The sequence below is a fragment of the Martes martes genome (assembly GCF_963455335.1).
Source record: "Martes martes genome assembly, chromosome: X".
Lineage (NCBI taxonomy): Eukaryota > Metazoa > Chordata > Mammalia > Carnivora > Mustelidae > Martes > Martes martes.
In genome coordinates, this window is record NC_137897.1 from 13,528,312 (window position 1) to 13,553,660 (window position 25,349).

Here is a 25,349-nt window from a genome sequence, read left to right on the forward strand (position 1 = left end):
TTCCCTTTTTAATTCGCGGGTATTTTGTAGTGGAGCTACTTTGAGACTAGATAATATCCTGTTTTCCATCAAACTTTGAACCACTAGTTTCAGCATATGTTGATGATACTTGCCTGAAATAATTATTACCAGGGTGTTTGCCAAATGGTGATTTTCTAATTCCATCACTACATTTATTATTTGGAATTACACTCTCAGAAAGAGCTTTTCCTTCTCCCCTCAGTTATTTATGTAAGTAAGGACTGGTATGCTTTTATTTTATTCTGTGGTTTATCATCTACGATTTTCATTTATTTTGTTGTTTAGTTGTTTCTCATTTGACCAGAAGTGACTCAAGCTGACCCCTGTGTCCTTCAGACACTCTCCTGTCATTCTTTGAGCATTACCAGCCTTTCCGGCACCACAGAAGTATATCCTGGGCACATATTGTACTTTTCCTTGCTTTTGCCTGGGAATCAGCCATTTCTCTGAGGAAACTGGTACCTTTTTTTGGTGCACTAGCTGTGGTAATGGGATACTGGAGTGTCATTGCTCCTAGGTCTCCTCAGCAGACAGAGCTAGGGAATATATATATGTGTGTATGTATATTTACACACATTTGTATCTGTTTCTGCATCTCTATATTAAGAACCGAGCTCCTATGATTAGCTCTGATTCCAAGCCTTCATCCTTTTTCATATTTGTAACTTATTTTTATGAGAATAAGAAGCCAAACTCTTATTATCCACAATGTATTTATTTTTATTTGCTCAGTCCAAGAATGTACATAATTTCATATCTCTCTGTAAAAGCAAGTATCTAAGTGTGGTATTTGTTTATAGATAATTTTTTTGTTTTTAGCTTGAGAGAGTATGTAGTTAAAACATTGTTTTCAAAAGTTACCTGGAGTTAATTCCCACCCTCCCCTTTGGGGTGATCCTTATGTTATTCATTTCAAATACAATTAGGTACATTTGTTTTTGTTCCATTTTGGGTTCTTCTCTCTTATTATCATTTTTTTCTTTTCTTTCTTTTTTTTTAGTTTATGAAACATTAACATGATTTTTAAAAAGCTGTACAAAACAGTAGGATAGATTATTAGAGTGCTGAATATAAAACTTTGGACTTTTGTGTTTTCTCTTTCAGGGAATCATTTAATACTTCACATTAGAACAAATATGTGAAAGTCCCTGCCAACCTGTGAGAATTTCTTCCTTTGACATTTTGATTCTACTTCACAACGTTCTCTGAAGTTCTTTCTTGATGCCATGTTCTGTGGCTTGCATCAAAAGAGGAGTTTGTCTTCATGAAGATTCCTAACATTGGTAATGTGATGAATAAATTTGAGATCCTTGGGGTTGTAGGTGAAGGTAAGTTTAGCATTCCTTGAGTTTCTGAGTAATGTATATAGTTATACCTACTACTGAAAAAGTTACAATTCAGATCCTATTAATTTTACCTATATTAATTCAGATACGTGCTTAAGTGAAATACTAAAAATAAAATTGTGCTATTTGGGTTTTATTCAATTGAAAGTTAATATTTTAAAACCCTTTAAAATTTAATAAATCAGATATTTCTTAAAGCTGCCTTCATTTCTTTTTTCTTTTCTTCTTTTTTTTTTTTTTTAAAGATTTTATTTTTTTAATGTGATCTCTGCACTGAAGGTGGGGTTCAAACTCATAAGCCCAAGGTCAAGAGTTGCATACTCTTCTGATGAGCCAGCCAGGTTCCCCAGAGCTGCCTTCATTTCATTGTTTTCATCAGCGATTGGGGTTTCTTAGTCTATAATTTTTTGTTACATTTTATTTTTATATCAAGTTTTTTTGGATAACTTAGAATTTATTTGTATAAATTGAATTTCACTTGATACATGGTAAATAAGTGCATAATTTCTCTTTGAGAATGACAAACCACATTTTTATAAATTTTGAAGCACACAACTTGGTTATATTTTAACATTTCTGAAATCAGGATGTGCGTTATAATCCATAGCATGTCATGGTTCAATTGGCAGATCTTTTTCCCCCCAGTAGTACATGAACTAATGCTTATGATGAATGATATCATTAATTTGATGAAATATGGTCATCCATTTTTCATAAGTCAACCTGATTTTCTGTCCTTTTTTTTTTTTTTAGGATTTTATTTATTAGAGTAGGAGGGAGCCCAGGTGGAGTGGGGAGGGGCAGAGGGAGAAAGAGAAGTTGACTCCGCACTGAGCAGGGAGCCCTATGCCTGGGGCTCAATCCCAGGACCCTGGGATCATGACTTGAGCAAAGGCAGATGCTTAACCCACTGAACAACCCAGCCACCCCCTTGATTTTTCCTTCTTAGTAATTTTTGCTTTTGACTTAAAGATAACTTTATGGAGATTTTGAGAAATGATTTTGTTAACAGTGTGTGAGTGATTATAATTATGGTTTTTTAACATTTATTTATTTTTTTTTTTAGAGGGGGAAGGGAAGAGGGGCAGAGGGAGAAGGAGAGAGAGAATCTTAAGCAGGCTTCACACCCAGCCTGGAGCCCAGTGTGGGCCTTGATCTCACAAACCTGAGATCATGACCTGAGCCAAAATCAAGAGTCAGAGGCTTATCTGACTGAGCCACCCAGGAGCCCCTAGCATTTATGACTTTAAAGCAAGTGTTATAAAAATTTTTATTTTATGAATTTTCAAATAAACTTTGAATTTTAAAAAGTTTTGAAGATTTACCTGTGAACAGCAAAGCTGTTAATAGATTTTAATATTAAGTCGTTAAGCCCTTTTTGAATAAATAGAAACAATTAAAATGGAGTCTGGGGTGACTGGGCCGTGTAGTTGGTTAAGTGCCTGATTCTGGTTTTGGCTCAGGGCTGTGAGATTGTGCCCTGTGCTGGGCATGGAGTCTGCTTGGGATTCTCTCTTCCTTTCCCTCTGTGCACACCCACCCCCCTGTACTCTTGTTCTCTCTCTCTCTCTCTAATAAATAAGTAAATTTAAAAACAAATAGAGTCTAATTATTGGGTACTTGCTTTAAGGTCTGAAGTTGAAACCATATAAAAAGAATGGATCCTTCTTCCTGTACCAGCCAACTCCTTTTCCTTTTCTTCATTGATAATAATTATGTAATGAAATTCATTGTTTTTGTTTTAGTAATTTCTTTTTAAAAAGATTTTAGTTATTTATTTATTAGAGAGAGAGAAAGAGAGAGAGAGAGAGACAGAGAACACAGAGGGAGAGTGAGAGGGAGAAGCAGACTCTCTGCTGAAGAGTCTGATGCGGGGCTCAATCCCAGGACCCTGAGATCATGACCTGAACTGAAGGCAGATGCTTAACTGACTCAGCCACCCTGGCACCCCAATAAAATTCATTCTTGTTGTCTTGTCTACTGTGTTATATAGCTGTCTTTTTTGTATGTTTTTTTCCAAAGTGTTATAATTAGAAACTAATGCAGTAAAGCTACTGACTGGAGCCAGTCAGCTCATAGGTGTAACAAAGTTGGAATGTTTCAAATTCTGGGCCCCAGTTTTTCTGGATCACAGCCTTGGTTTTCTTAGTATACCTGTAGGTGATCATCTCCTTAGGAATTAGCTCAGATTAACTAAACTACTAGACTGTTCTATAAATCAGTGTATGTCAGTTTTAGTTATAGTCAGAACCATCATTGCTATATATTTTTTCTTTGTAAACCACCTCAGATGCTTTTTGGCTAAGAAATACATACATGTTATGGAAATTAAAAACTGTCTAGTAAACTCTGCATTCCTGTAGCCTGGGCAGTGTATTTTTGCTCTGTAGAAAAACTGGCATGAGCAGTTAAACCGGGACTGAAGGATTGCCTGGTGATGATTGTGAAAATAAGTTGGACGGTTGTAGTAGCTGATTCCATCCTGACTATGATAATAAGATTCATCCATCTCCACCAAAGTGAGGGAGACTTGTTCCGGGTCTTCGGATTCTGTTTGAGAAACATTTCCCAATTTCATCTGTCTGAAGTTTGCTTGTCATAGATGTATGCAGACCTTGCCTATCAATGTTTTTGACATTTCTACAAACCTCGAGTTATACATTACATTTAATTTTGCTAATTAGGTTGTCACAATATGACTCTAACCTCAGTTTTCTGGGTATCTTGCTGTCAACTCTGTTCTGCCTCTAAAGAAGTAGTTTTCTGGCTAGGGAAGAGGATTAGTAACCCAAACTGTGTTGATGAATGTCATCAGAGTATACCAAGGAAAGTGGAAGTGCTTGGCTATAAATGGCCAGAGAGCCTTGGACTACTTATGGTCTGTGCCCTTGCTTGTACTGAGTATTTATGGCAAAAATGTAGCAACTCCTACAGGTTACTAAATTGGAATGCTTAGGCCTATATTATTTTGCCTGTCAGGAAAGAGATTCCAGTATTCTGGAAGAGGTCTTAAATGTCTTAGGAGTGAGAACATTCTTGATAGTCTTGGTACCTGAGCTTACTATTGGGAGACAATTAGCTTGATAGTCTTGGTACCTGAGCTTACTATTGGGAGACAATTAGCTTTTAAATTTTAAGTTTTCTACAATCTTTTGAGTTTTTTTTTTTTTTTAATTTACTCTTAAAGTTCTTATGTCCAAATCTTGTCTCCAGTAGTTTTAAGCTTAAATTTTAAATCTTTCAAGGGACGTTTTCACTAAAAAGAGAAACATTTAAAGATACTTGTTGGGTAAATGAGTTGCTTATACTCATTTTATGAAAAATATATACTAATATCCACATTTTGTTTATGTGTGGCTCATTGCATTGTCACTGGAGAGTATTGTCATTTTAGGAATCATTATTATATCATACACTGATAAGCAGTATAAGTATAATAGAACTTTTATTTCTCTAAGAGCTATAGTTTGCATATGTGCCCCTAATTTTTTATTTCTTTTTGTTGTAGGAGCCTATGGAGTTGTACTTAAATGCAGACACAAGGCAAGTACATGGTTTTTAAAAAGAAAATAATGTATATGTTTAACTGTTTAGATACTAATGTATTGCTCTGTGTATGTGGGCGTATAATTAAAACTGTTTGGCTGTGATAATGATGCTTAATAAAGTAGAATGAACATGTGAACCCAGAAAAAGACTACTTTTCGACAAGCTTTCTCATGATTAGGTAGTCATTAGTTATTTGAAATCGTATACTGTTTTTTCTCAGTTGACCTATGTTTATTGGTGAAAAGCTTCCTAATGGGAAGAGAGAAAAGATGATATAGAAGAAATTCAAGGTAGTGACAGATTTATGTTCAAGTTACTTATGAGAAAGAAGTTTCATTCAGTCATTATTTTTTACATAGACCCAATAACTTACAATCTTTGGTAGATCTGAATCCACATTTTGAAAGGTAGCAGATAGGTGTTTGGTTATGAAATAGGGCTTCAGATAATAGTGTGTGATTATCATTATTGGTTGTAGTTGATCACCCTTGAGTAGCCTTGAAATTGATCTTACTACATAGATTATTTGACTGTTATACTAATCACCAGTTATTCAGGGAAGTTCTTTCAGGATTCCCATAGCTGTTGCTCAGTGATAAGAATGTTTGACTCAGGGACTAACTTTAAGGTGGCAAGTATTGCAGCTGTAACAGTTTTAAATGTTAGGTTAAATATTTTCTTGTTATGGTATATTTAGTCTGAGTATTAGTATCTAGCCTCATGCTATTTTGTTTATAATTTTGTTAAGACCAAAGGTTAAAGTTTTTTGTGATATTTTCTAATGGAATTCTTTATGTCTGAGAGGAGTTTAAAAATTTAGCCCAAGTCATAATTTAAACTCTCAAATCTATCTATCATAACATATATGTGTGTGTATATACGCATCAATAAAGAAGATACCATTTTTATGTTTATTTTTTCTTAACTGCTGTACAAAATAGTATGTTTTGGATATAAGCTTTCATGACAGTTGATGTATTTTTGGGTTTTAGATCACAATTTTCTTAATTCAGTGAATTTCCTGTTAAAATTGGGTGTTCAAAGTATCTTATGTTGGTAATAGTTATCTGAAGATCTCGGCCAGTAAATCCTCAAAAAATGGTTTGTATACTGTGGTTATTGATTTAAGATGATTAAGAATTTAAAATGATAAATTAAACATACTCAAAATAAATTTAGGAACTTGAATACCTTGTTAAGAAATACTACTGCAGTTGGAAATTAAACAAATGAAAAGCTCTCTAATGAATTTCTATACTGTTAATGAGTTGCCTTGAGTTATAATAAATTTCTGAAGCTTTAAAAAAATAAAATTCCTCGGTGGATACTACTCAGGGGAAATAGGTTGTTAAATTTGACTCTTTCAAAAAACACAATACTTCCTTTTATACCATGGCTCTGTTTATGCAGTATAATAAATGGACGCTTCAGTTCTTAATCTTTGAGTTTTAAAGTTGAAAAATTTCTGATAATAATGCAAATCTTCCAACAGTGTTCTCTGAGTCTTGTCCCACTTCTTCCTATCACTGTTTCCTCATACTTTTTTTTTTTTTTTTACCTTATCTAAGCTCTCTTTCTGCCTTTTATGTAAAAATAAGTTTTATTAGTTGAATATATTGTTTTTATCTTTCCATGTGTCTGGCAAATATATATTTGTTACCTGTACCTGGTTCTCATAATGCACACTGTTAGTCCCAGTAAGATGGGCCTATAATAAAAGTAGATGAGAGCAGGTATCTCTGCTCTTGGAAAACCAACTCTAAATGTGAACTCTGATTCCTTGGGCAGTTTTAGTTAAAAGGATGAATAAACCATCGATTTCTTGCTCTTTTCTGGCTTGTGGTCTGAAGAGGTAGAAGGTCAGATACTTGAAAAAATAACCCACGAGATTGTTGCAAATGACATTGCATCTAAAAAATAATCTCTTTTTACTGTCCTTCACTAAATGAGGGACTCACAGACCAGCTCTCTAAGTATTGTTGCTTTTCCCTTTACATGCATCTGAAAAGATATTGCTGGAGGGAAAATGTAAAGCATAAATTAGTGTCTACCTCAGAGTAATATAAAACTCTTTTTAGAATCTGCAGCTGTTTAGTCATTAGACTTGTTACAGATAGATCCTCTTTTCAGCTAGAATCAGAGCTTCAGTCTTTACCACATTATCTGAAAAGAGAATTTGATGCTTCTAAGATTTACCCTTTGGGATCAAACAAATGGATTATTATGAAATCTCATGTTATATTTAAAGATGGATATGATCCTCCCTGTTGTACCCATGATATATATAAAAAAAATCACACCTATATATTTTGCATAGCTTTTAAAGACTTAATGAAATGCTTATAAAAATGTATAAATCAGGTGTGTATGATTAGGTATGTGTGGGTACGTGTGATCACTTACGCATCAATTTGATCTTTTGGATAAGGTTGGCTGTGGGTGTATATATAATTAAAGAATTCTTAGCACATTATATATTTGAGCAAGTGTGAAATAAAGTTATTGTTTTAAATCGTGTACTGTTGCAAGAAATTTAGAGGTCATGCTTATAAACAAATGTATCTTGTTTATTGTAAACACAGTGTGGTATTGGGCTATTCCAGGCCAAAGACCATATTTCTTAATTTTCTGAAACAAATGCTGCACAACTGAAAAAGAAAAATGTAACTATACTCCTTCTGTTTATTGTGTATATGCACATTGGCATATATATGAAAACTCTTAGCAGTAAGTGTTAAGCTACTTATGGCACCTTAGAACCACTCACTTTTGGAAGAAGTTCTGATTTGGACATTTACTTTCCATATATGCATTGCTGGTTCTCTTTTTATTTGCATGTCTGCTTTGAAGTTCTTATGCATATTTTACAGCATACTTTTCTTTGCAGAAGCTCAGAGAGGTCATCCTTACAACAAAGTAGGGCAAATGGAATGGAGTGACGAAGGGAGATTTGATTAGAACTGGAGACAAAGCTTTGTGCAGTCTGATTGGGAGAGGTTGGGGGGCAATGCTAATTGTTCCTAGGACGGGGAAGTGCTGATTCATGTATTTCCTTTCCTGTGGCTATGGTTGACATATGAGAAATTTTTGTTTGTTTTGAAGTGGTAGATGACATATGCTCTTGGGATAGCTAATTATACAAAGGCATGAAGAATCCAGCATTGGGGTAGAGCCTAGAAGTATTTATTTTTATTTTTTTAAGGTTTTATTTATTTAAATTTATTTGTAAAGCAGAGAGCACAAGCAGGGGGAGCAGGAGAGGGAGAAGTAGGCTCCCTGCTGAGCAAGGAGCCCCATGTGAGGCTCCATCCCAGGACCCTGGGATCATGACCTGAGTCTAAGGCAGACGCTCAACTGACTGAGCCACCCAGGTGCCCCGAGCCTAGAAGTATTTAATAAATAATAAAATTGACTTAAATTATAGAACCAAAAATGAAGACCACTGTAGAGAGCTATTGTAGAGTACCAGGTCCCTGTGGAAGGATTAGAGGTGATCCTAAGGGCTTATAGTAAACTGAAAAATCATTGCTAATATTTGTATGACTGACAAACTTATAAAGGGTTTGTAAGTTTTAGGGGAGAAATAGTGAGCTTGGCTTTTATAAAAAAGAATAAAATGGCAGCAAAATACCAAACCTGATAATAAATACCACATATTGAGCATCTAACTTATGCCAGCTAACTCTGCTAGATGTTGTCACTTTACTACTTACAACAGCCCTATTGTTACACCCATTTTACAGAGAAGAAAGCAGAGTCATTAGAGAGGTTATGCGTTAGGGCCAAGATTATGCAGCTAAGAAGTGGTGGAACCAGGCTTTATCTGATGCCAGAAATCACTAACTTGAGCATAACTGTGAAATGTTATGGACCTTCCAAGAGGGAGTATAGAGCAGAGTTAAGGGCATGCCTTAAATAGTCCTACTGACAGGAGTGGGAGGCAGACATCTAGAAAGCAAGGAAGAAAGATTTTTAAAAATGTACTCACCAGCAGTGTAAAAATCCATAAAAAGATCCATGATGATAAGGATTGAGGGGTGAGAAGACCCATTTCATTTAATATTGTCATTTATTGATGACCCCTTTAAGTGAAATGGTGCATAGAATACCAAATTGCAAGAGGTTAAGAAGAGAGCAGGTTGAGAAAATCCAGATTGTGCCCTTTTTCTCTTTTAAGAGTTGAGAAATTGAGAGTAGTAGGAGGAATAGATGTGATTAAATATTCACTAGTCAGGAATACCCGTATTTCCCCCCATTAAAAGGCATTCTTGGGTTATTAATCACTTATTATGCATAATGTGTCTTTTGCTATGAGGGTTCATTTTTAGCAAGCATTATATATTTTGAATTACTGATTCCTGTTGTTCAGATTAATTTTGTTTTCTACCAAAAAGCTGAATGGTGATTTGGTCTTTTTTTTTTTTTTAAAGGTTTTATTTATTTGACGCAAAGAGTACAAGTGGGCTGAGCAGCAGGCAGAAAGGAAGAGAGAGAAGCAGGCTCTCCAGTGAGCAGGGAGCCCCATGTGGGGCTCGATCCCAGGACCCAGGGATCATGACCTGAGCTGAAGGCAGATGCTTAACCCACTGAGCCACCCAGGCGCCCTTGGTTTGGTTATTTTTAAAAATTAAAAAACTGAACTATTTAAAACAAATACTTGAAGGAAAGGTCAACGAACCATCACCAGTTAAACGGATTGTTTATAGTGTACCATCTAAAACCATACAGTTATTTTCTACTAAAACAAAATAAATGTTGTTTTAGTTTTTTTCCACATTAAATGAAACAAGCCTTAAAATTTTTTTTGGATTTAAGTTTTACATGTGAATTGAGCTTTTAAAACAGCTTAGAAGAGATGAATAAACAATGGCAAACTGAATATATGGGATTAATTATTTTTTGTCATTACTTTCTCCTTATTTAAATATAAGTAGGATGTGGATTCCTGCTTCTTCTGTACAAAATTTCTACCATTTAGGGACGCCTGGGTGGCTCAGTTGGTTAAGTGTCTGCCTTCACTCAGGTCATGATCCCTGGGTCCTGGAATTGGGCCCTGGAATTGGGCCCCGCATTGGGCTCCTTGCTTAGCAGGGAGCTTGCTTCTCCCTCTCCTTCTGCCCCTGCTTGTGCTCTGTGTCTCTCTCTCTCTGTCTCTGGCAAATAAATAAATAAAATCTTTAAAAAAGAATTTCTACCATTTGAAGAAAATTAGAGATAGGCTTAGATTTTTTGATAAAGATTGTAAGCAGCTGGAAATATTTCAGTATTGATTGATTATTTCACATAATCATTTTTTTTAAGTAATCACACTTTCCTAAATGACTTTAATTTACTGCAGGTTATGGAGATTAACAAGGTGCCACTGTTCAATTGGACTTTGGGTCAGGAACAGATTGTAAGCATTATTGGGGGAAGATACCTTCCATCTACTCTTAAAGTGGCACTTAGACCATTACTTGTATGTGGGTTCCTCTTTTGACCTACCATTTCTTGCTGATCCAGTTAATTATAGAACAATTTCTGGAACACTACAAAAGTCTTATCAAAATCATACTTCGTTGTATTATAATATTCTATAGTTCAGATTCTGCTAGTCTTTAAAAATTTATTTTAAATTCAATTAACATATATTATTAGTTTCAGAGGTAAAGGTCAGTGATTGATCTGTCTTACATAATACCCAGTGCTCATTACATCACGTGTCCTCCTTAATGCCCATCACCCAGTTACCCCATCCCCCTGCCCATCTCCCCTCCAGCAACTCTTCAGTGTATTTCCTGTGGTTAAGAGTTTCTTAAGGTTTGTCTCCCTCTCTGATTTCATCTTATTTTATTTTTTCTTCTCTTCCCCTATGATCCTCTGTTTTGTTTCTTTTTTTAAATTTTATTTTATTTTTTATTTTTTTAAAAAATATTTTATTTATTTATTTGACAGATAGAGATCACAAGTAGGCAGAGAGACAGGCAGAGAGAAAGAGGAGGAAGCAGGCTCCCTGCTGAGCAGAGAGACTGATGTGGGGCTCGATCCCAGGACCCTGGGACCATGACCCGAGCCGAAGGCAGAGGCTTTAACCCACTGAGCCACCCAGGCACCCCTCTCTGTTTTGTTTCTTAAATTCCACATGAATGAGATCATATAATTATCTTTCTCTGATTGACTTATTGCACTCAGCATAATACCCTCTAATTATTTTTTTTTTAAGATTTTATTTATTTATTTGACAGACAGAGATCACAAGTAGGCAGAGAGGCAGGCAGAGGGAGAGGAGGAAGCAGGCTCCCCGCTGAGCAGAGGGCCCGATGTGGGGCTCGATCCCAGGACCCTGAGATCATGACCTGAGCTGAAGGCAGAGGCTTAACCCACTGAACCACCCAGGTGCCCCAATACCCTCTAATTCTATTCATGTTGTTGCAATGGCAAGATTTTTTCTTTGTTGGCTGAGTGGTATTCCACTGTGTGTGTGTGTGTGTGTGTGTGTGTGTGTGTGTGTGTGTGTATACTCACACCACATGTTCTTTATTCGTTCATCATTCAGGGGACAGCTGAGCTCTTTCCAGAGTTTGGCTATTGTGGACATTCCTGCTATAAACACTGGGGAGCAGGTGCCCCAGTGTTCAGATCATTATATTTGTATCTTTGGGGTAGATACCCAGTAGTGCAATTGGTGGGTCGTAGGATAGCTCTATTTTCAACTTTTAAAGGAATCTCCGGATGGTTTTCTGGAGTGGCTGCACAAGCTTGTATATCCCTCCAACAGTGTAGGAGGGTTCCCCTTTCTCCACATCCTTGCAAGTATCTTTTGCTTCCTGAGTGGTTAATTTTAGCCATCTGACTGGTATGAGGTGGTATCTTACTGTGATGTTGATTTGTATTTCCCTGATGCTGAGTGATGTTGAACATTTTTTCATGTGTCTGTGGACCATTTGTGTGTCTTCTTTGGAGAAATGTCTGTTCATGTTTTTGTTCTTTGGGTGTCGAGTTTGATAAGGTCTTTATAGAATTTGGGTACTAGCCCTTTATCTGATATGTCATTTGCGAATATCTTCTCCCATTCTGTCAGTTGTCTTTTGGTTTTGTTGACTGTTTCCTTTGCTGTGCAAAAGCCTTTTATCTTGATGAAGTCCCAGTGGTTCATTTTTGACTTTGTTTCCGTTGCCTTTGGAGACATGTCTAGCAAGAAGTTACTGTGGCCAAGGTCACAGAGGTTGCTGCCTCTGTTCTCCTTTAGGATTTTGATGGATTCTTGCCTCACATGTAGGTCTTTCATCCATTTTGAGTCTATTTTTGTGAATGGTGTAAGGAAATGGTCCAGTTTCATTCTTTTGCATGTGGCTGTCCCAATTTTCTCAACACCATTTGTTGAAGAGACTGTCTTTTTTCCATTGGACATTCTCTCCTGCTTTGTCAGAGATTAGTTGACCATAGAGTTGAGGGTCCATTTCTGGGATGTCTATTCTGTGCCATTGACCTGTGTGTCTGTTTTTGTGCCAGTACCATACTCTCTTGATTACAGCTTTGTAATAAAGCTTGAAGTCCAGAATTGTGATGCCACCAGCTTTGGTTTTCTTTTTCCACATTCCCTTGGGTATTCGGGAGTCTTTTCTGGTTCCATACCAATTTTAGGATAATTTGTTCCAGCTCTGTGAAAAAAGTTGATGGTATTTTGATAGGGATTACATTGAGTGTATAGATTGCTCTAGGTAGCATAGACATTTTAACAATAGTTGTTCTTCCAGTCCGTGAGAATGGGACATTTTTTCAATTTCTTTATGTCTTCCTCAGTTTCTTTTTTGAGTGTTCTGTAGTTTTCTGAGTACCAATCCTTTGCCTCTTTGGTTGGGTTTATTCCTAGGTAGCTTATGGTTTTAGGTGCAATTGTAAATGGGATTGACTCCTAATTTCTCTTTCTTCTGTCTCATTGTTAGTGTATAGAAAGACAACTGATTTCTGTGCATTCATTTTATATCCTGCCGTTGCTGAATTCCTGTGAGTTCTAGCAATTTTGGGGTGGAGTCTTTGGGTTTTCCACATAGAGTATCATGTCATCTGGGAAGAGTGAGAGTGTGACTACTTTGCTGACTTGGTTTCATTTTATTTCTTTTTGTTGTCTGTTTGCTGAGGCTAGGACTTCTAGTACTATTTTGAACAGCAGTGGTGATAATGGACATCCCTGCTGTGCTCCTGACCTTAGGAGAAAAGCTCTCAGTGTTTCCCTGTTAAGAATGGTATTTGCTGTGGGCTTTTTGTATATGGGTTTTATGATATTGAGTTATATTCCCTCTGTCCCTACACTGTGAAGAGTTTTAATCAAGAAAGGAGCTGTACTTTCTCAGTTGCTTTTTCTACATCTGTTGAGAGGATGGTTCTTGTCCTTTGTTTTATTTATGTAGTGTATCACATTGATTAATTTGCGGGTGTTGAACCACCCTTGCAGACCAGGAATAAATCTCACTTGGTTTTGGTGAATCATCCTTTTAATGTACTGTTGGATCCTATTGACTGGTACTTTGGTGAGAATTTTTGCATCCATGTTAATCAAGGATATTGGTGTATGATTCTCCTTTTTTTGATGAGGTCTTTATCTGGTTTTGGGATCAAGGTATTGCTGGCCTCATAGAATGAGTTTGGAAGTTTTCCTTCCATTTCTATTTCTTTAAACAGCTTCAAAAGAATAGGTATTAATTCTTCTGTAAATGTTTTATAGAATTCCCATGGGAAGCCATTTGGCCCTGGCCTCTTGTTCGTTGGAAAATTTTTGATTGCTGGTTATGCGGGTCTGTTCAGGTTTTCTATTTCTTCCCGTTTCAGTTTTGGTAGTTTATATGTCTCTAGGAATGCATCCATTTCTTCCAGATGGCCTAATTTGTTGGCATATATTACTCATGATATGTACTCATAATCGTTTCTTTTTCTTCAGTGTTGTTTCTGATCTCTCCTTTTTCATTCATGATTTTATTAACTTGGGTCCTTTCTCTTTTCTTTTTGATAAATCTGGCCAGGGGTTTATCAATTATTAATTCTTTCAAGGATCCAGCTCTTTGTTTCATTGATCTGTTCTACTATTCTTTTGGTTTCTGTTTTATTGATTTTTGCTCTAATCCTTATTGTTTCTCTTCTGCTGGGTTTAGGCTTTATTTGCTGTTCTTTCTCCAGCTTCTTTAGGTATAAGGTTAGGTTGTGTATTTGAGACCTTTCTTGTTTCTTGAGAAAGGCTTGCATTGCTATATACCTCCCTCTTAGGCCCACCTTTACTATATCCCAAAGATTTTGAATAGTTGTGTTTTCATTTGCATTTGTTGCCATGAATTTTAAAGATTCTTCAATTTCCTGGTTGACCCATTTATTCTTTAGTAGGATGCTCTTTGGCCTCCATGTATTTGAGTTCTTTGCAAATTTCTTCTTGTGATTGAGTTCCAGTTTCAAAGCATTGTGGTCAGAAAATATGCAGGGAATGATCTCAATCTTTTGGTACCAGTTGAGACCTGATTTGTGATCTTTTCATGTGATCTATTCTGGAGAATGTTCCATGTGCACTTGAGAAGAATGTGTATTCTTTTGCTTTGGGATGGAATGTTCTGAATGTATCTGTGATGTCCATCTGGTCCAGTGTGTCATTCAAAGCCCTTATTTCCTCGTTGATCTTCTGCTTAGATGATCTGTTCGTTGCAGTGAGGGAGCTGTTAAAGTCCTGTACTCTTACTGTCTCTTACTGTATTATCGTCAGTGTTTTTTTTTTTTTTTTTAATTTTGTTATTAATTGGCTCATATAATTGGCTGCTCCCTTGTTAGGGGTATCAGTATTTACACTTATTAGATCTTCTTGTTGGATAGACCCTTTAATTATGATATAGTGTCCTTCCTCATCTTTTAATACAATCTTTGGTTTAAAGTCTAATTTGTCTGATATAAGGATTGCCACCCCAGCTTTCTTTTGATGTCTGTTAGTATGATAAATGGTTTTCCACCCTCTCACTTTCGATCTGGAGGTGTCTTTGTGTCTAAAATGTGTCTCTCGCAGATAGCATATCTATGGGTCTTACTTTTTTATCCAATCTGATATCGTCTTTTGATTGGGGCATTAAGCCCATTTACATTCGGAGTAACTATTGAAAGATATTAATTTATTGCCATTGTATTGCCTATAAAGTGACTGTTACTGTATATTGTCTCTGTTCCTTCCTGGTCTATGTTATTTTTAGGCTCTCTCTTTGATTAGAGGATCCCTTTCAATATTTCTTATAGAGCTGGTTTGGTGATTTCAAATTCTTTCAGTTAAATAATCTGCTAAGGATTATTCTGTGTTTCTTTTGTTCCTTGAAGGTTTTCTACAGCACTTAAGAGGATGAGAATGAAAATGTCTGTCTCCCAGTCTCCAGCCCCAGAGCAGAGTCAGCTTGGGGCCCCACTCCTCAGTGCACCCCCAGGGAAAAGCAGTCAATCACTCCTGTGCTCCTGGTCTCTGTCTATACTCCATGCTCACCCAGACTATGACTGAGTGTTTCTATCTCAGACACATGACCCTGTTTAGAGGCTCCAAACCCTGCAGGCTCCTGCAGCTTGCACCCACGCTGCTCCTCCCAGGGGAGGGAGGAGAGGGTTTCGTGGCAGTTCTGCTGCTTGCTGGGCCCCTGCTTGGGAAGGAGTTGCCTGACTCTGCCGTGGTTCGAGGTATATGGTAACTCCTAGCTGAGAGCCCACTGCTGGGCTCACCGATTGCAGCTGCCTTCCCTGTTCTGATGCCTGGGAACTCAGGCACCCCCAGTCTTCCCATGACCCCGAAGATCCTGAGACCACACTGTCTCCCTTAGGATTATGCCCTGTTTCACCACCTGAGCACCTTTTAGGCAGGGGCATCCCTCAGTAGAGTGGACTTCTGAAAGTTAAGATTTTGTGTTCTGCTGCCATATCACTTTCTGGTGCCAGCTGATGGTGGCTCCTCTACTCCCAACTCCCTTCCCCACAGTGTATCTTTACATATATCGCCTGGGATTGACTTCTGTGCACCTTCTACCTTGCAGAAAGTGGTCACTTTTCTCTTTGTAGAGCTGCGGGTATTCTTTTCTTAGATCTCTGTTGAGTTCTCAGGTTTTCAGAATAATTTGATAGGTATCCAGCTGAATTCCTGGGACCAGACGAAACTAACATCTCCTACTCCTCCACCATCTTGGACTCAGCTCTCTGCTAGTGTTTTGATATAGAGCAAACTACATATGTTTCTGTCGTCTTATTATCAATAAAAGAAATAATGGTTCATATATCAATTTACAGGGGAGTCTAACTTCTTCAGGCAAATAAAATAATTTTGTGTTTTTACCAGCTTCATGGTTCCTTTGATCATCCAATCTAGATTTGTTTTGTTTGTTTGGTTGGTTTTTAGTAAACGAGATAAAGAAATGGTCATGTTAGAGCTGGCTGCTAGTAACTCTGCATGCATTGTGTACAGAGACGACTACCTTCTGTACCTTCTCACAGTGACTCAATTCCTAAATGATTTGTCCCTCCCTCCCCCACACACTCCTCTGTCCCCTTCTAGAGAATGAGTTGGCAGGGACACTACATGGACTTTAAAGTCTTCTTTTCCGCTAATCATAAAAACATAATTAGTTCAAAGAAAAGAACATTCTATACCTTCTTCAGATGAGTAATTTCATTAGTCTCTGTTAAATATCTGTGCTTAAGGGATTTACAGTAGCTCTTTAATGCATCTTCTTTTCAAAACTTCAGGAGCAAAAATGAAAGCAAATCATTTTTTTAAACATAGGCCTGAGTTATGTATTCACTGGTAATATAAGAAAAGGAACTAATCAACAAATGCCCAGATGGTGGGATACTCTTAAGTTGTTAAGCATAACTGTCAGTTGTTGAAAGCAGTAACTGGAAAGTAGTGCACAATGATCTATTTTTATATAAATAGTAATCCAACCCTGAAATACTATTAGAAGCTATCTATAGTTGATATTCTACAATGCTTTTGAGCTTTACTCATTCCTCATTTAAAGGTTTGTTTCATATGTTAAAGCTTTTTAATTTTAAAATATCAAAAATTTTTGGACCTTCTGTACTTAAAAGTACTGTTCTAGATGAGGCTTTATAAAGTACAATTCAACCAAATATCTGCTCAAGCAAAATCTGTTGAGTGCCCACAAAATGTCAGGTACTCTGCCTGGCCCTGGCTCTGTAGAAGTCAATAAGTAATTCCTATTTTTGAGGAATTTAGCCTAGCATGTATAAATCAACAAATGTAAGATCCTGTTTTCTTTTATCAGGAAGCTTAACACTTAGCTTGGGGGAGGCAAATTTGATAGAAGATTGTAGTTGAAATGATGATGTGAAACCTTTCCCATTTTATCAATCAATTCTTCATGAAAGTCTACTGAGGAAAATATTCATGTCAGTAATAAAGGAAAAACAAGTATTTCCCAAACCCCATAATGGCATAGGAGTTGTTTTCTACCTTCCATCTTTTGGCTATCGTGAATAATGCCTCTGTGAACTTTTGTGTATAAGTTTGGTTGAGTTTCTGTTTTCAGTTCTTTGTGGGTTTATACCTAAGAGCAGAAGTGATAGGTAATATGGGAGTTCTATGTTCAACTTTTTGAGGAACCACAAAACTGTTTTTCCATAGCAGCTGTACCACTTTACATTCCTGCCAGCAATGTACAAGGGTTTCAGTTTCTCCATATCCTTGCTAATACTTGTTTCCTTATTTCTTTTTGTTGTGGCCATCCTAGTGACATAAAGTAGTAGTATATTGTGTATTTGATTTGCATGTCTATAATGATTAGTGATGTTGAGCATCTTTTCTTGTGCCTGTTGGCCATTTGCATATCTCCTTTGGAAAAATGTCTAAGTCCTTTGCCCATTTTTAAAAATTTAAATTCAGGTTAGTTAACATATAGTATAGTATTGGTTTCCAGAGTAGAATTTAGTGATTCATCGTTTACATTGAACACCCATTGCTCATCCCAACGTGTGCCCTCTTTAATACCCATCATCCATTTAGCCCACCCCCCCCCCCGCCCATTTTTTAATTGGGTTGCTTTTATTGTTGAGTTGTAAGAATTCTTTATGTATTTCAGATATAAGTCCTTTATCAGATACTGGGTTTGCAAATATTTTTTCTCATTTTGTAGGTTGTGTGTTCACCTTCTTGATAATGTTCTTTGCATAAAAGTTTTTAATTTTGATGAAGTCCGATTTATCTCTTTTTTCTTCTCTTGCTCATGTTTTGGAAACCACTGCCAAATACAAGGCCCTGATGGCTTATGCCTTTTTAAAAATTAATGGTATAATTTTAGCTCTTCTATTTAAGTGGTTAACCCATTTTGAGTTATTTATTTATTTATTTATTTGACAGATCACAAGTAGGCAGAGAGGCAGGCAGGGGGCGGGGGAAGCAGGCTCCCTACTGAGCAGAGAACCCAATGCAGGGCTTGATTCCAGGACCCTGAGATCATGACCTGAGCCGAAGGCAGAGGCTCAACCCACTGAACCACCCAGGTGCCCCTTTGAGTTAATTTTTATTTGTGGTATGAGATAAGGGTCCACTTTCATTCTTTTGGATGTGGATAAGCAATTGTCCCAACATCATTTGTTGAATAGAGTTTTTTTCCTATTTATTGGTGGTGTCACTCTGTTGAAAATAAATTGACCATCACTATATGGGTTTATTTCCAGACTTTCAGTTTTATACCTGTGTTCTTTTTTTTTTTTTTAAATTTTATTTATTTATTTATTTGAGAGAGAGAGATGACAAGTAGGCAGAGAGGCAGGCAGAGAGAGAGGGGGAAGCAGGCTCCCCGCTGAGCAGAGACCCCGATGTGGGGCTCAATCCCAGGACCCTGAGATCATGACCTGGGCCAAAGGCAGAGGCTTAACACACCGAGCCACCCAGGCACCCCTATACCTGTGTTCTATGTGTCTGTCCTTAGGCCAGTGCTACACAGTTTTGATTACTGTGGGTTTGTATTAAGTTTTGAAATCAGTAAGTATGAATCTACCAACTTTGTTACCCCCCCAAAAAAAACCCCACAAAAAATCCTGTTTTAGTTATTGAGGGCCCCTTGTAATTCCATATGAATTTGAGGAATACCATTCCCATTTCTGAAAAAAAGGCCATTGGAATTTTGATAGGAATGACACTGAATCTGTGGATGACTTTGCATATTGTTACCTTACCAATATAAATTTTTCTAATCCATGAACATAGGACCTTCCATTTACTTAAGTCATCTTTAACTTCTTTCATCAATACTTTGTAGTTTTCGATGTGTTCGTCTTTTACTTGCTTGGTTTGATTTATTCCTAGGTATTTATTCATTTGGATGTTCTTGTAAATGGAATTGCTTTCTTAATTTCCATTTTGGATCATCAGTTGCTAGTGTAAAGAAATACTAATGATTTTTTAAATCATAAAATGTGTATAACAGTTTATCATTTTAACCATTTTTAAGTGTACAGTTCAGTGTCATGAACTGTATTCACAATATTGTGTTATCTGTCACCTGTATATTTCCAATTTTCCTTATCACCCCAAAAGAAACCATAGCAGTTAAGCAATAACTCCCCCATTCCCTCTAATCCCCAACCCCTAGTAACTTCTGATCTGCTTTCTGTCTCTACAGTTTTGCCTATTTTAGATATTTCATATAAGTGGAATGATATAATACTTGTCTTTTTATGTCTGGCTTATACTAGCATGATGTTTTAAAGGTTCGTTTATATTCTGTGTATCAAAACTTCATTCCTTTTTATAGCTGAATAATTTTCCTTTGTATGTATATACCACCTTTTGTTTATCCATTCATTTGTTGGTGAACAGTTGAATTGTTTCCACTTTTGGCTAATGTGAATAATGCTACTATGAACACTCAAAGACAAATATCTTGAGTCCTTGCTCTTAACTCCTTTGTATATATACCTAGGAGTAGAATTGCTAGGTCATATGGTAACATTTTGTGGACTACTGGCTATTGTATTTTGATTTTTTATCCTGGAACTTTGGTGAATTTGTTTGTTAGCTCTAATACATGGATTCTTTAGGATTTTCTATATGTATAGTTAGATCATCTATGGATGAGAATAGTTGTATTCCTTCCTTTTTAATTTGGACACCTTTTATATCTTTGTTTTGCCTAGTTGTTCTAGTTAGAATTTCCAGTATAATGTTATTTAGTGGCAAAAGTAGGCATCTTTGTCTTGTTCTTGATCTTGGGGGGAGAAGCCTTTCATTTTCTTACCATCGAGTATGCATGGTGTTAGCTACGGGTTTTTCATGAATGTCCTTTATCAGGTTGAGAAGTTGCCTTCTATTTGTTGTCTGCTTGTTCATCATGAACACTGTATGTGAGGTAAGGTAGGTGGGCAGTTTAAAATGCATATCATGCTCATATCACAAAGTAGCTACTTACTTTATCAACTTTTTCCCTGGTTGTTTTAAGTTTTTGATTAGTTGAAGAGTTCTAGAAAAGTTGACTCTAACACTTTTTGCCAGCTCATTATATCTGTTTTTGTCGAGTCCTAGATTTCCTTATTTTGCCATTTTCATTGACATCACTCAGGAGATATGTATTTTGCACATATTTTCACCAGTCTGTGGCATGTCTTTTCGTTCTGTTAACAGTGACTTTAGCAGAGCAGAAAATTTTAATTTTAATGATACCCAGTGTACCAGTTTTTTTTTGTGTGTATATGGATTATTATCCTTTTGGTGTTGTATCTAAAAACTCATCACCAAAGTCAAGAGTCACCTAGATTTTCTAGGTTATCTTTTAGAAGTTTTGTAGTTTTGTATCTAGGTCTATGATCCACTTTGAGTTAGGTTTTGTTAAACGTAAAAGGTTTGTATCTAGATCCCTTATTTTGTGTATGGATGTTCAGTACTGTTTGTTGAAAAGACCTATTTCCCCATTGGATTGCCTCTGTTTCTTTGTCAAAGATCGGCTGTGTTTGTGTTGGGTCTATTTTGGGGCTCTTTTCTTTTTCACAAAATAGCTTACTGGGATTGGGATCTGAATCTATAGATCAAGTTGAGAAGAACTGACATCTTAATACTGAGTTTTCTAATCCATGAATGCAAAGTATTTCCTATTTATTTAAATCTTTGATTTCTTTCAACATAGCTGTGTAGATTTTTGCATGCAGATCTTGGAAAAATTGTGTTAGATTTGTACTTCCGTACTTTTTTGTGTGTGTGATAATGTAAGTGGTATTGTTTTAAATTTTAATTTTTTTTCCAATTATTCATTGCTGGTATATGGGAAAACAGTTGATTTTTGTATATTACCCTTGTAAGTTGTGACCTAGATAGAATTGTTTATTAGTTCCAGGAGTTTTAAAATGTAGGTTTTTTGAGATTTTCTTCTGGAAAATCCTGTCATCTGTGAACAAAATTTTATTTTTTCCCAATCTATATCCCTTTTATTTCCTTTTCTTGTCTTATTGTGTTAGTTATGACTTGCAGTAAAATGTTGAATGAAAGTGGCGAGAGGAGTTATTCTTAACTTGTTTCTGAGCTTAGTGGGAAGGCATGCAGTTTCTTACCGTTAAGAATGATGTTAACTGTAGGTTTTTTTGTAGACGTTCTTTATTAAATTGAGGACATTCTCTCTATACCTAGATTAGTAAGAGATTTTATCACGAGTGAGTGTTGGGTTTTGTCAGTGCTTTTCTGCATCAATGACTATGATGATACAATGTTTCTATTTTAGCCCACTGATGATGGCAGATTACATGAATTGATTTTAGAATGTTGAACCAGCGTTGCACACCTGGGACAAATCCCATATTGTCACAATGTGTCCTTCTTTTTATATATTGCTGTATTTTCTTTGCTAATATTTGTTGAGGATTTCTACATCTTTGTTCCTGAGAGATATTTGTCTGTAGTTTACCTTTCTTTTAATGAGTTGATCTGGTTTTGGTATTAAGGTAATAGTGGCCTCATAGAGTGAGTTAAGAATTGTTCCTCCACTTCTGGAAGGAAGAGATTTTTCTGGAAGAGATTGTAGAGAATTGGTATAATCTCTCCTTAAATGTTTAGCAGTTACCAATGAAACAGTCTGGGTATGGGGCTTTTTGTTTTATAAGGTTATTATTGATTTTCTTCCACATATATAGGCCTATTCTGATTATCTGTTATTCCTTTTGTACATTTTGATACTTTGTATCTTTCAAGGAATTGGTCCATTTACCTAAGTTACCAAATTGATAGGCATAGATTTGTTCATAATATTCCTTTATGATCCTTTTAATGTCCATGTGATTGGTAGTGATGACTCTTCTTTCATTTCTGATACTAATTGTGTCTTTTTCTTGGTTAGCCTGGCTAGAGGTTTATCAATTTTACTGATCTTTTAAAAGAGCCAGCTTTTGTTTTCATTGATTTTTCTTTTTTTTTTTTTAAAGATTTTATTTATTTATTTGACACAGAGAGAGAGAGAGATCACAAGTAGGCAGAGAGGCAGGCAGAGAGAGAGGGGGAATAAGGCACCTTGCTGAGCAGAGAGCCCGATGCGGGGCTCCATCCCAGGACCCTGGGATCATGACCTGAGCCGATGGCAGAGGCTTTAACCCACTGAGCCACCCAGGCGCCCCGATTTTCATTGATTTTTCACTGGTGAATTCCTATGTTCAATTTCATTGATTACTTCTGTAAAGTTTATTATTATTTTCTTCCTGTTTTAGGCTTAAGTTATCCCTCTTTGTCTTATTTCCTAAGATAGAAGCTTAATTACTGATTTTATTTTTTTAAACTTTATTTTTTTAGTTAATGATTTTAGGTCTGTTCTCTTTTCTCAGGTATGCATCCCGTGCTATAAACTTTTTCCCTATACACAGCTTTTGCGGCACCACACTATTTTGTACTGTTATTTTCATTTAGTTCAAAGTATTTTTACATTTCTAAAGATTTATTCTTTTGACTTGTGTGCTATTTTTTAATTTTTATTTTTTTAAAGTAAGCTTTATGTCCAATGTGGGGCTTGTATGCATGACCGCAAGATCAAGAGTTGCATGCTTCATTGATTGAGGCAGCCAGGTGCCCCTGATTCGTGCGTTATTTAGAAGTGTCTTGCTTAATCTCTAAATATTGAGATTTTCCGGCTTTATGTTCCATTGGTTGTGAGCATGTACTTTATTGAGAGCGAGTGAGTACCAGAGCAGTGGGGAAGAGGGGCAGAGGGAGAGGGAGAGAGAATCCCAAGCAGGCTCCATGACCCTGAGATCATGACCTGAGCTGAAATCAAGAGTTGGATGCTTAACTGACTCAGTCACCTGGGTGCTCCATGAGAGTATACATTGTATGATTTTTATGCTTCAAAATCTGTTATGTTTTATGGCCCAGAATTTGGTCTACCTTGAGGAATACATGTAAACTTGAGAAGAATATGTATTGTGCTTAGAAGAAGTATTACATAAATGTCTAGTAGATCTACTTAGTTGATGGTGCTTTTCAATTCACCTATATCCTTAGTCAGTTTTTCTTTTTCTTTTTCTTCTTCTTTTTTTTAACCCGTAGGATGTGTCAGTGACTGAAAGGGGTGGGTGTTGAAGTCTCCACTGATAATGTTGCATTTGTCTATTTCTCCTTGAAGTTCTATCTATATTTCTTTCAAGTATTTTGGTGCTCTTTTGTTTGGTGCCTGCATATTAAGGATTGTTAGGTCTTCTTGAAGAATGTATCATTTTGTAATGTCCCTCTTTATTCCTGATGATCGTCTTGGTTCTGAAATCTGCTTTGTCTAAAATTGATATAGCTACTCCAGCTTTCTTTAGATTGGTGTTAATGTGGTATACCTTTTTGCATCCTTTGCTTTTAAGCTATTTGTGTCTTTTTATTTAAAGTGGTTTTAGAAACCCATTTTTATAGGGACATCTGGATGACTCAGTCAGTTAAGCCACCAACACTTGATTTCTGCTCAGGGCATGACCTTGGGATTGTGGGATTGAGCCCCGCATTAGGCTCTACATTGAGTGTGGAGCCTGCATAAGATTCTCTCTCTCCCTCACTCTCTGCCCCTCTCTGTCCCCTGCTTATACACCTGCATGCTCTCTTTTTAAAGCCATTTGCATTTGTAGTGATTTTAATGTGATTATTAATATGATTGGGTTAATATGAACCCTTTTTACTTTTGTAACTTTTGTATTTGTTAACACTTTAAAATTATTTTTATTTATTTATTTAATTTGTTTATTTAAAAGATCTTATTTACTCATTTGACAGAGAGAAAGAGTGCATAAGCAAGGGGAGTGGCAGGCAGAGGGAGAGGGAGAAGCAGGCTCCCCACTGAGCAGAGAGCTGGTTGTGGGGCTTGATCTCAGAACCCTGGGATCGTGACCTGAGCCTAAGGCAGAGGCTTAACCGACTGAGCCACCCAGGTGCCCCCATTACACTTTTTAAAAAAGATGATTTATTTGCAAGAGAGCATGTGGGGAGGGAGGGGCAGAGGGAGAGGGAGAAAGAGAATCTCAAGCAGACTCCCTGCAGAGGGCAGAGCCCAGTGCAATGTGGGGCTCAATCCCAGGATCCTGAGATCATGATCTGGGCCCAAATCGAGTTGGACGCTCAACCAGTTGAGCCATCCAGATACCCCCATTTTTTCTTTTCTTTTTTTTTTTTGGAGTGGGGGGAGCTAATCCCTGCACCCAATGTAGGGCTCCAACTTGTGACCCTGAAATCAAGGGGTTATAAGCCGGCCAGGCCTCCACCGCCCTTCCTTTTTTTTCCTCTTTAGACAAAAATATTCCCCTCTTTTTCTTCCTTTTGATTTTAATTGACCATTTTATAAGATTCTGTTTTCTGTCATGTCTTAGTATGTCCATTATACTTCTTTAAAAAAGATTTTTAGTCATTGCTCTAGAGTTTACTGCATATATTTACAACTTATCTAAGTCCACCATCAGATAAATGTATTCTGCTTTTTAGGCACTGCACCTATGTTAAACTAGAATTTTCCCAGTTCCTTCTTCCCATCCCCCTTGTAACATTGCTGTCACTCATTTTACTTATCCATGTGCTATAATCAATGAATACATTGTTACTCCTGTTACTTTGAGTGATTATCTTTTGGTTTTTCTTTTTTAATATTTTATTTATTTGACAGAGAGAAATCACAACTAGGCAGAGAGGCAGGCAGAGAGAGAGAGGAGGAAGCAGGCTCTCCTCAGAGCAGAGAGCCCAATGCGGGGCTCGATCCCAGGACTCTGAGATCATGACCTGAGCTGAAGGCAGAGGCTTTAACCCACTGAGCCACCCAGGCGCCCCTGAGTGATTATCTGTTAATTAAGAATAAGAAAAACATATTTTGCCTTCATTTATTCCTTCTCCGGTGCTCTTATTTTGTGTAGATCTGAGTTTCTGACCTGTATGGTTTTCCTTTCCTAAAGAACTTTTTAAAACAGTTCTTACTAGCCTGCTCTACTGTTAAAATATTC

General features: G+C 36.8%; 1 protein-coding gene across 1 annotated transcript in view; it reads left to right on the forward strand.

The window, feature by feature from the left end:
- CDKL5 (cyclin dependent kinase like 5) overlaps positions 1-25,349 on the forward strand; it is a 211,153-nt gene that overhangs the window by 78,459 nt on the left and 107,345 nt on the right. Inside the window, exons 2-3 of the mRNA XM_080794722.1 lie at positions 1,126-1,349; positions 4,876-4,910. Of these exons, the coding sequence (XP_080650848.1) occupies positions 1,286-1,349; positions 4,876-4,910 (99 nt within the window). The 5' untranslated portion in view covers positions 1,126-1,285. The remainder of the gene's footprint in view (positions 1-1,125; positions 1,350-4,875; positions 4,911-25,349) is intronic.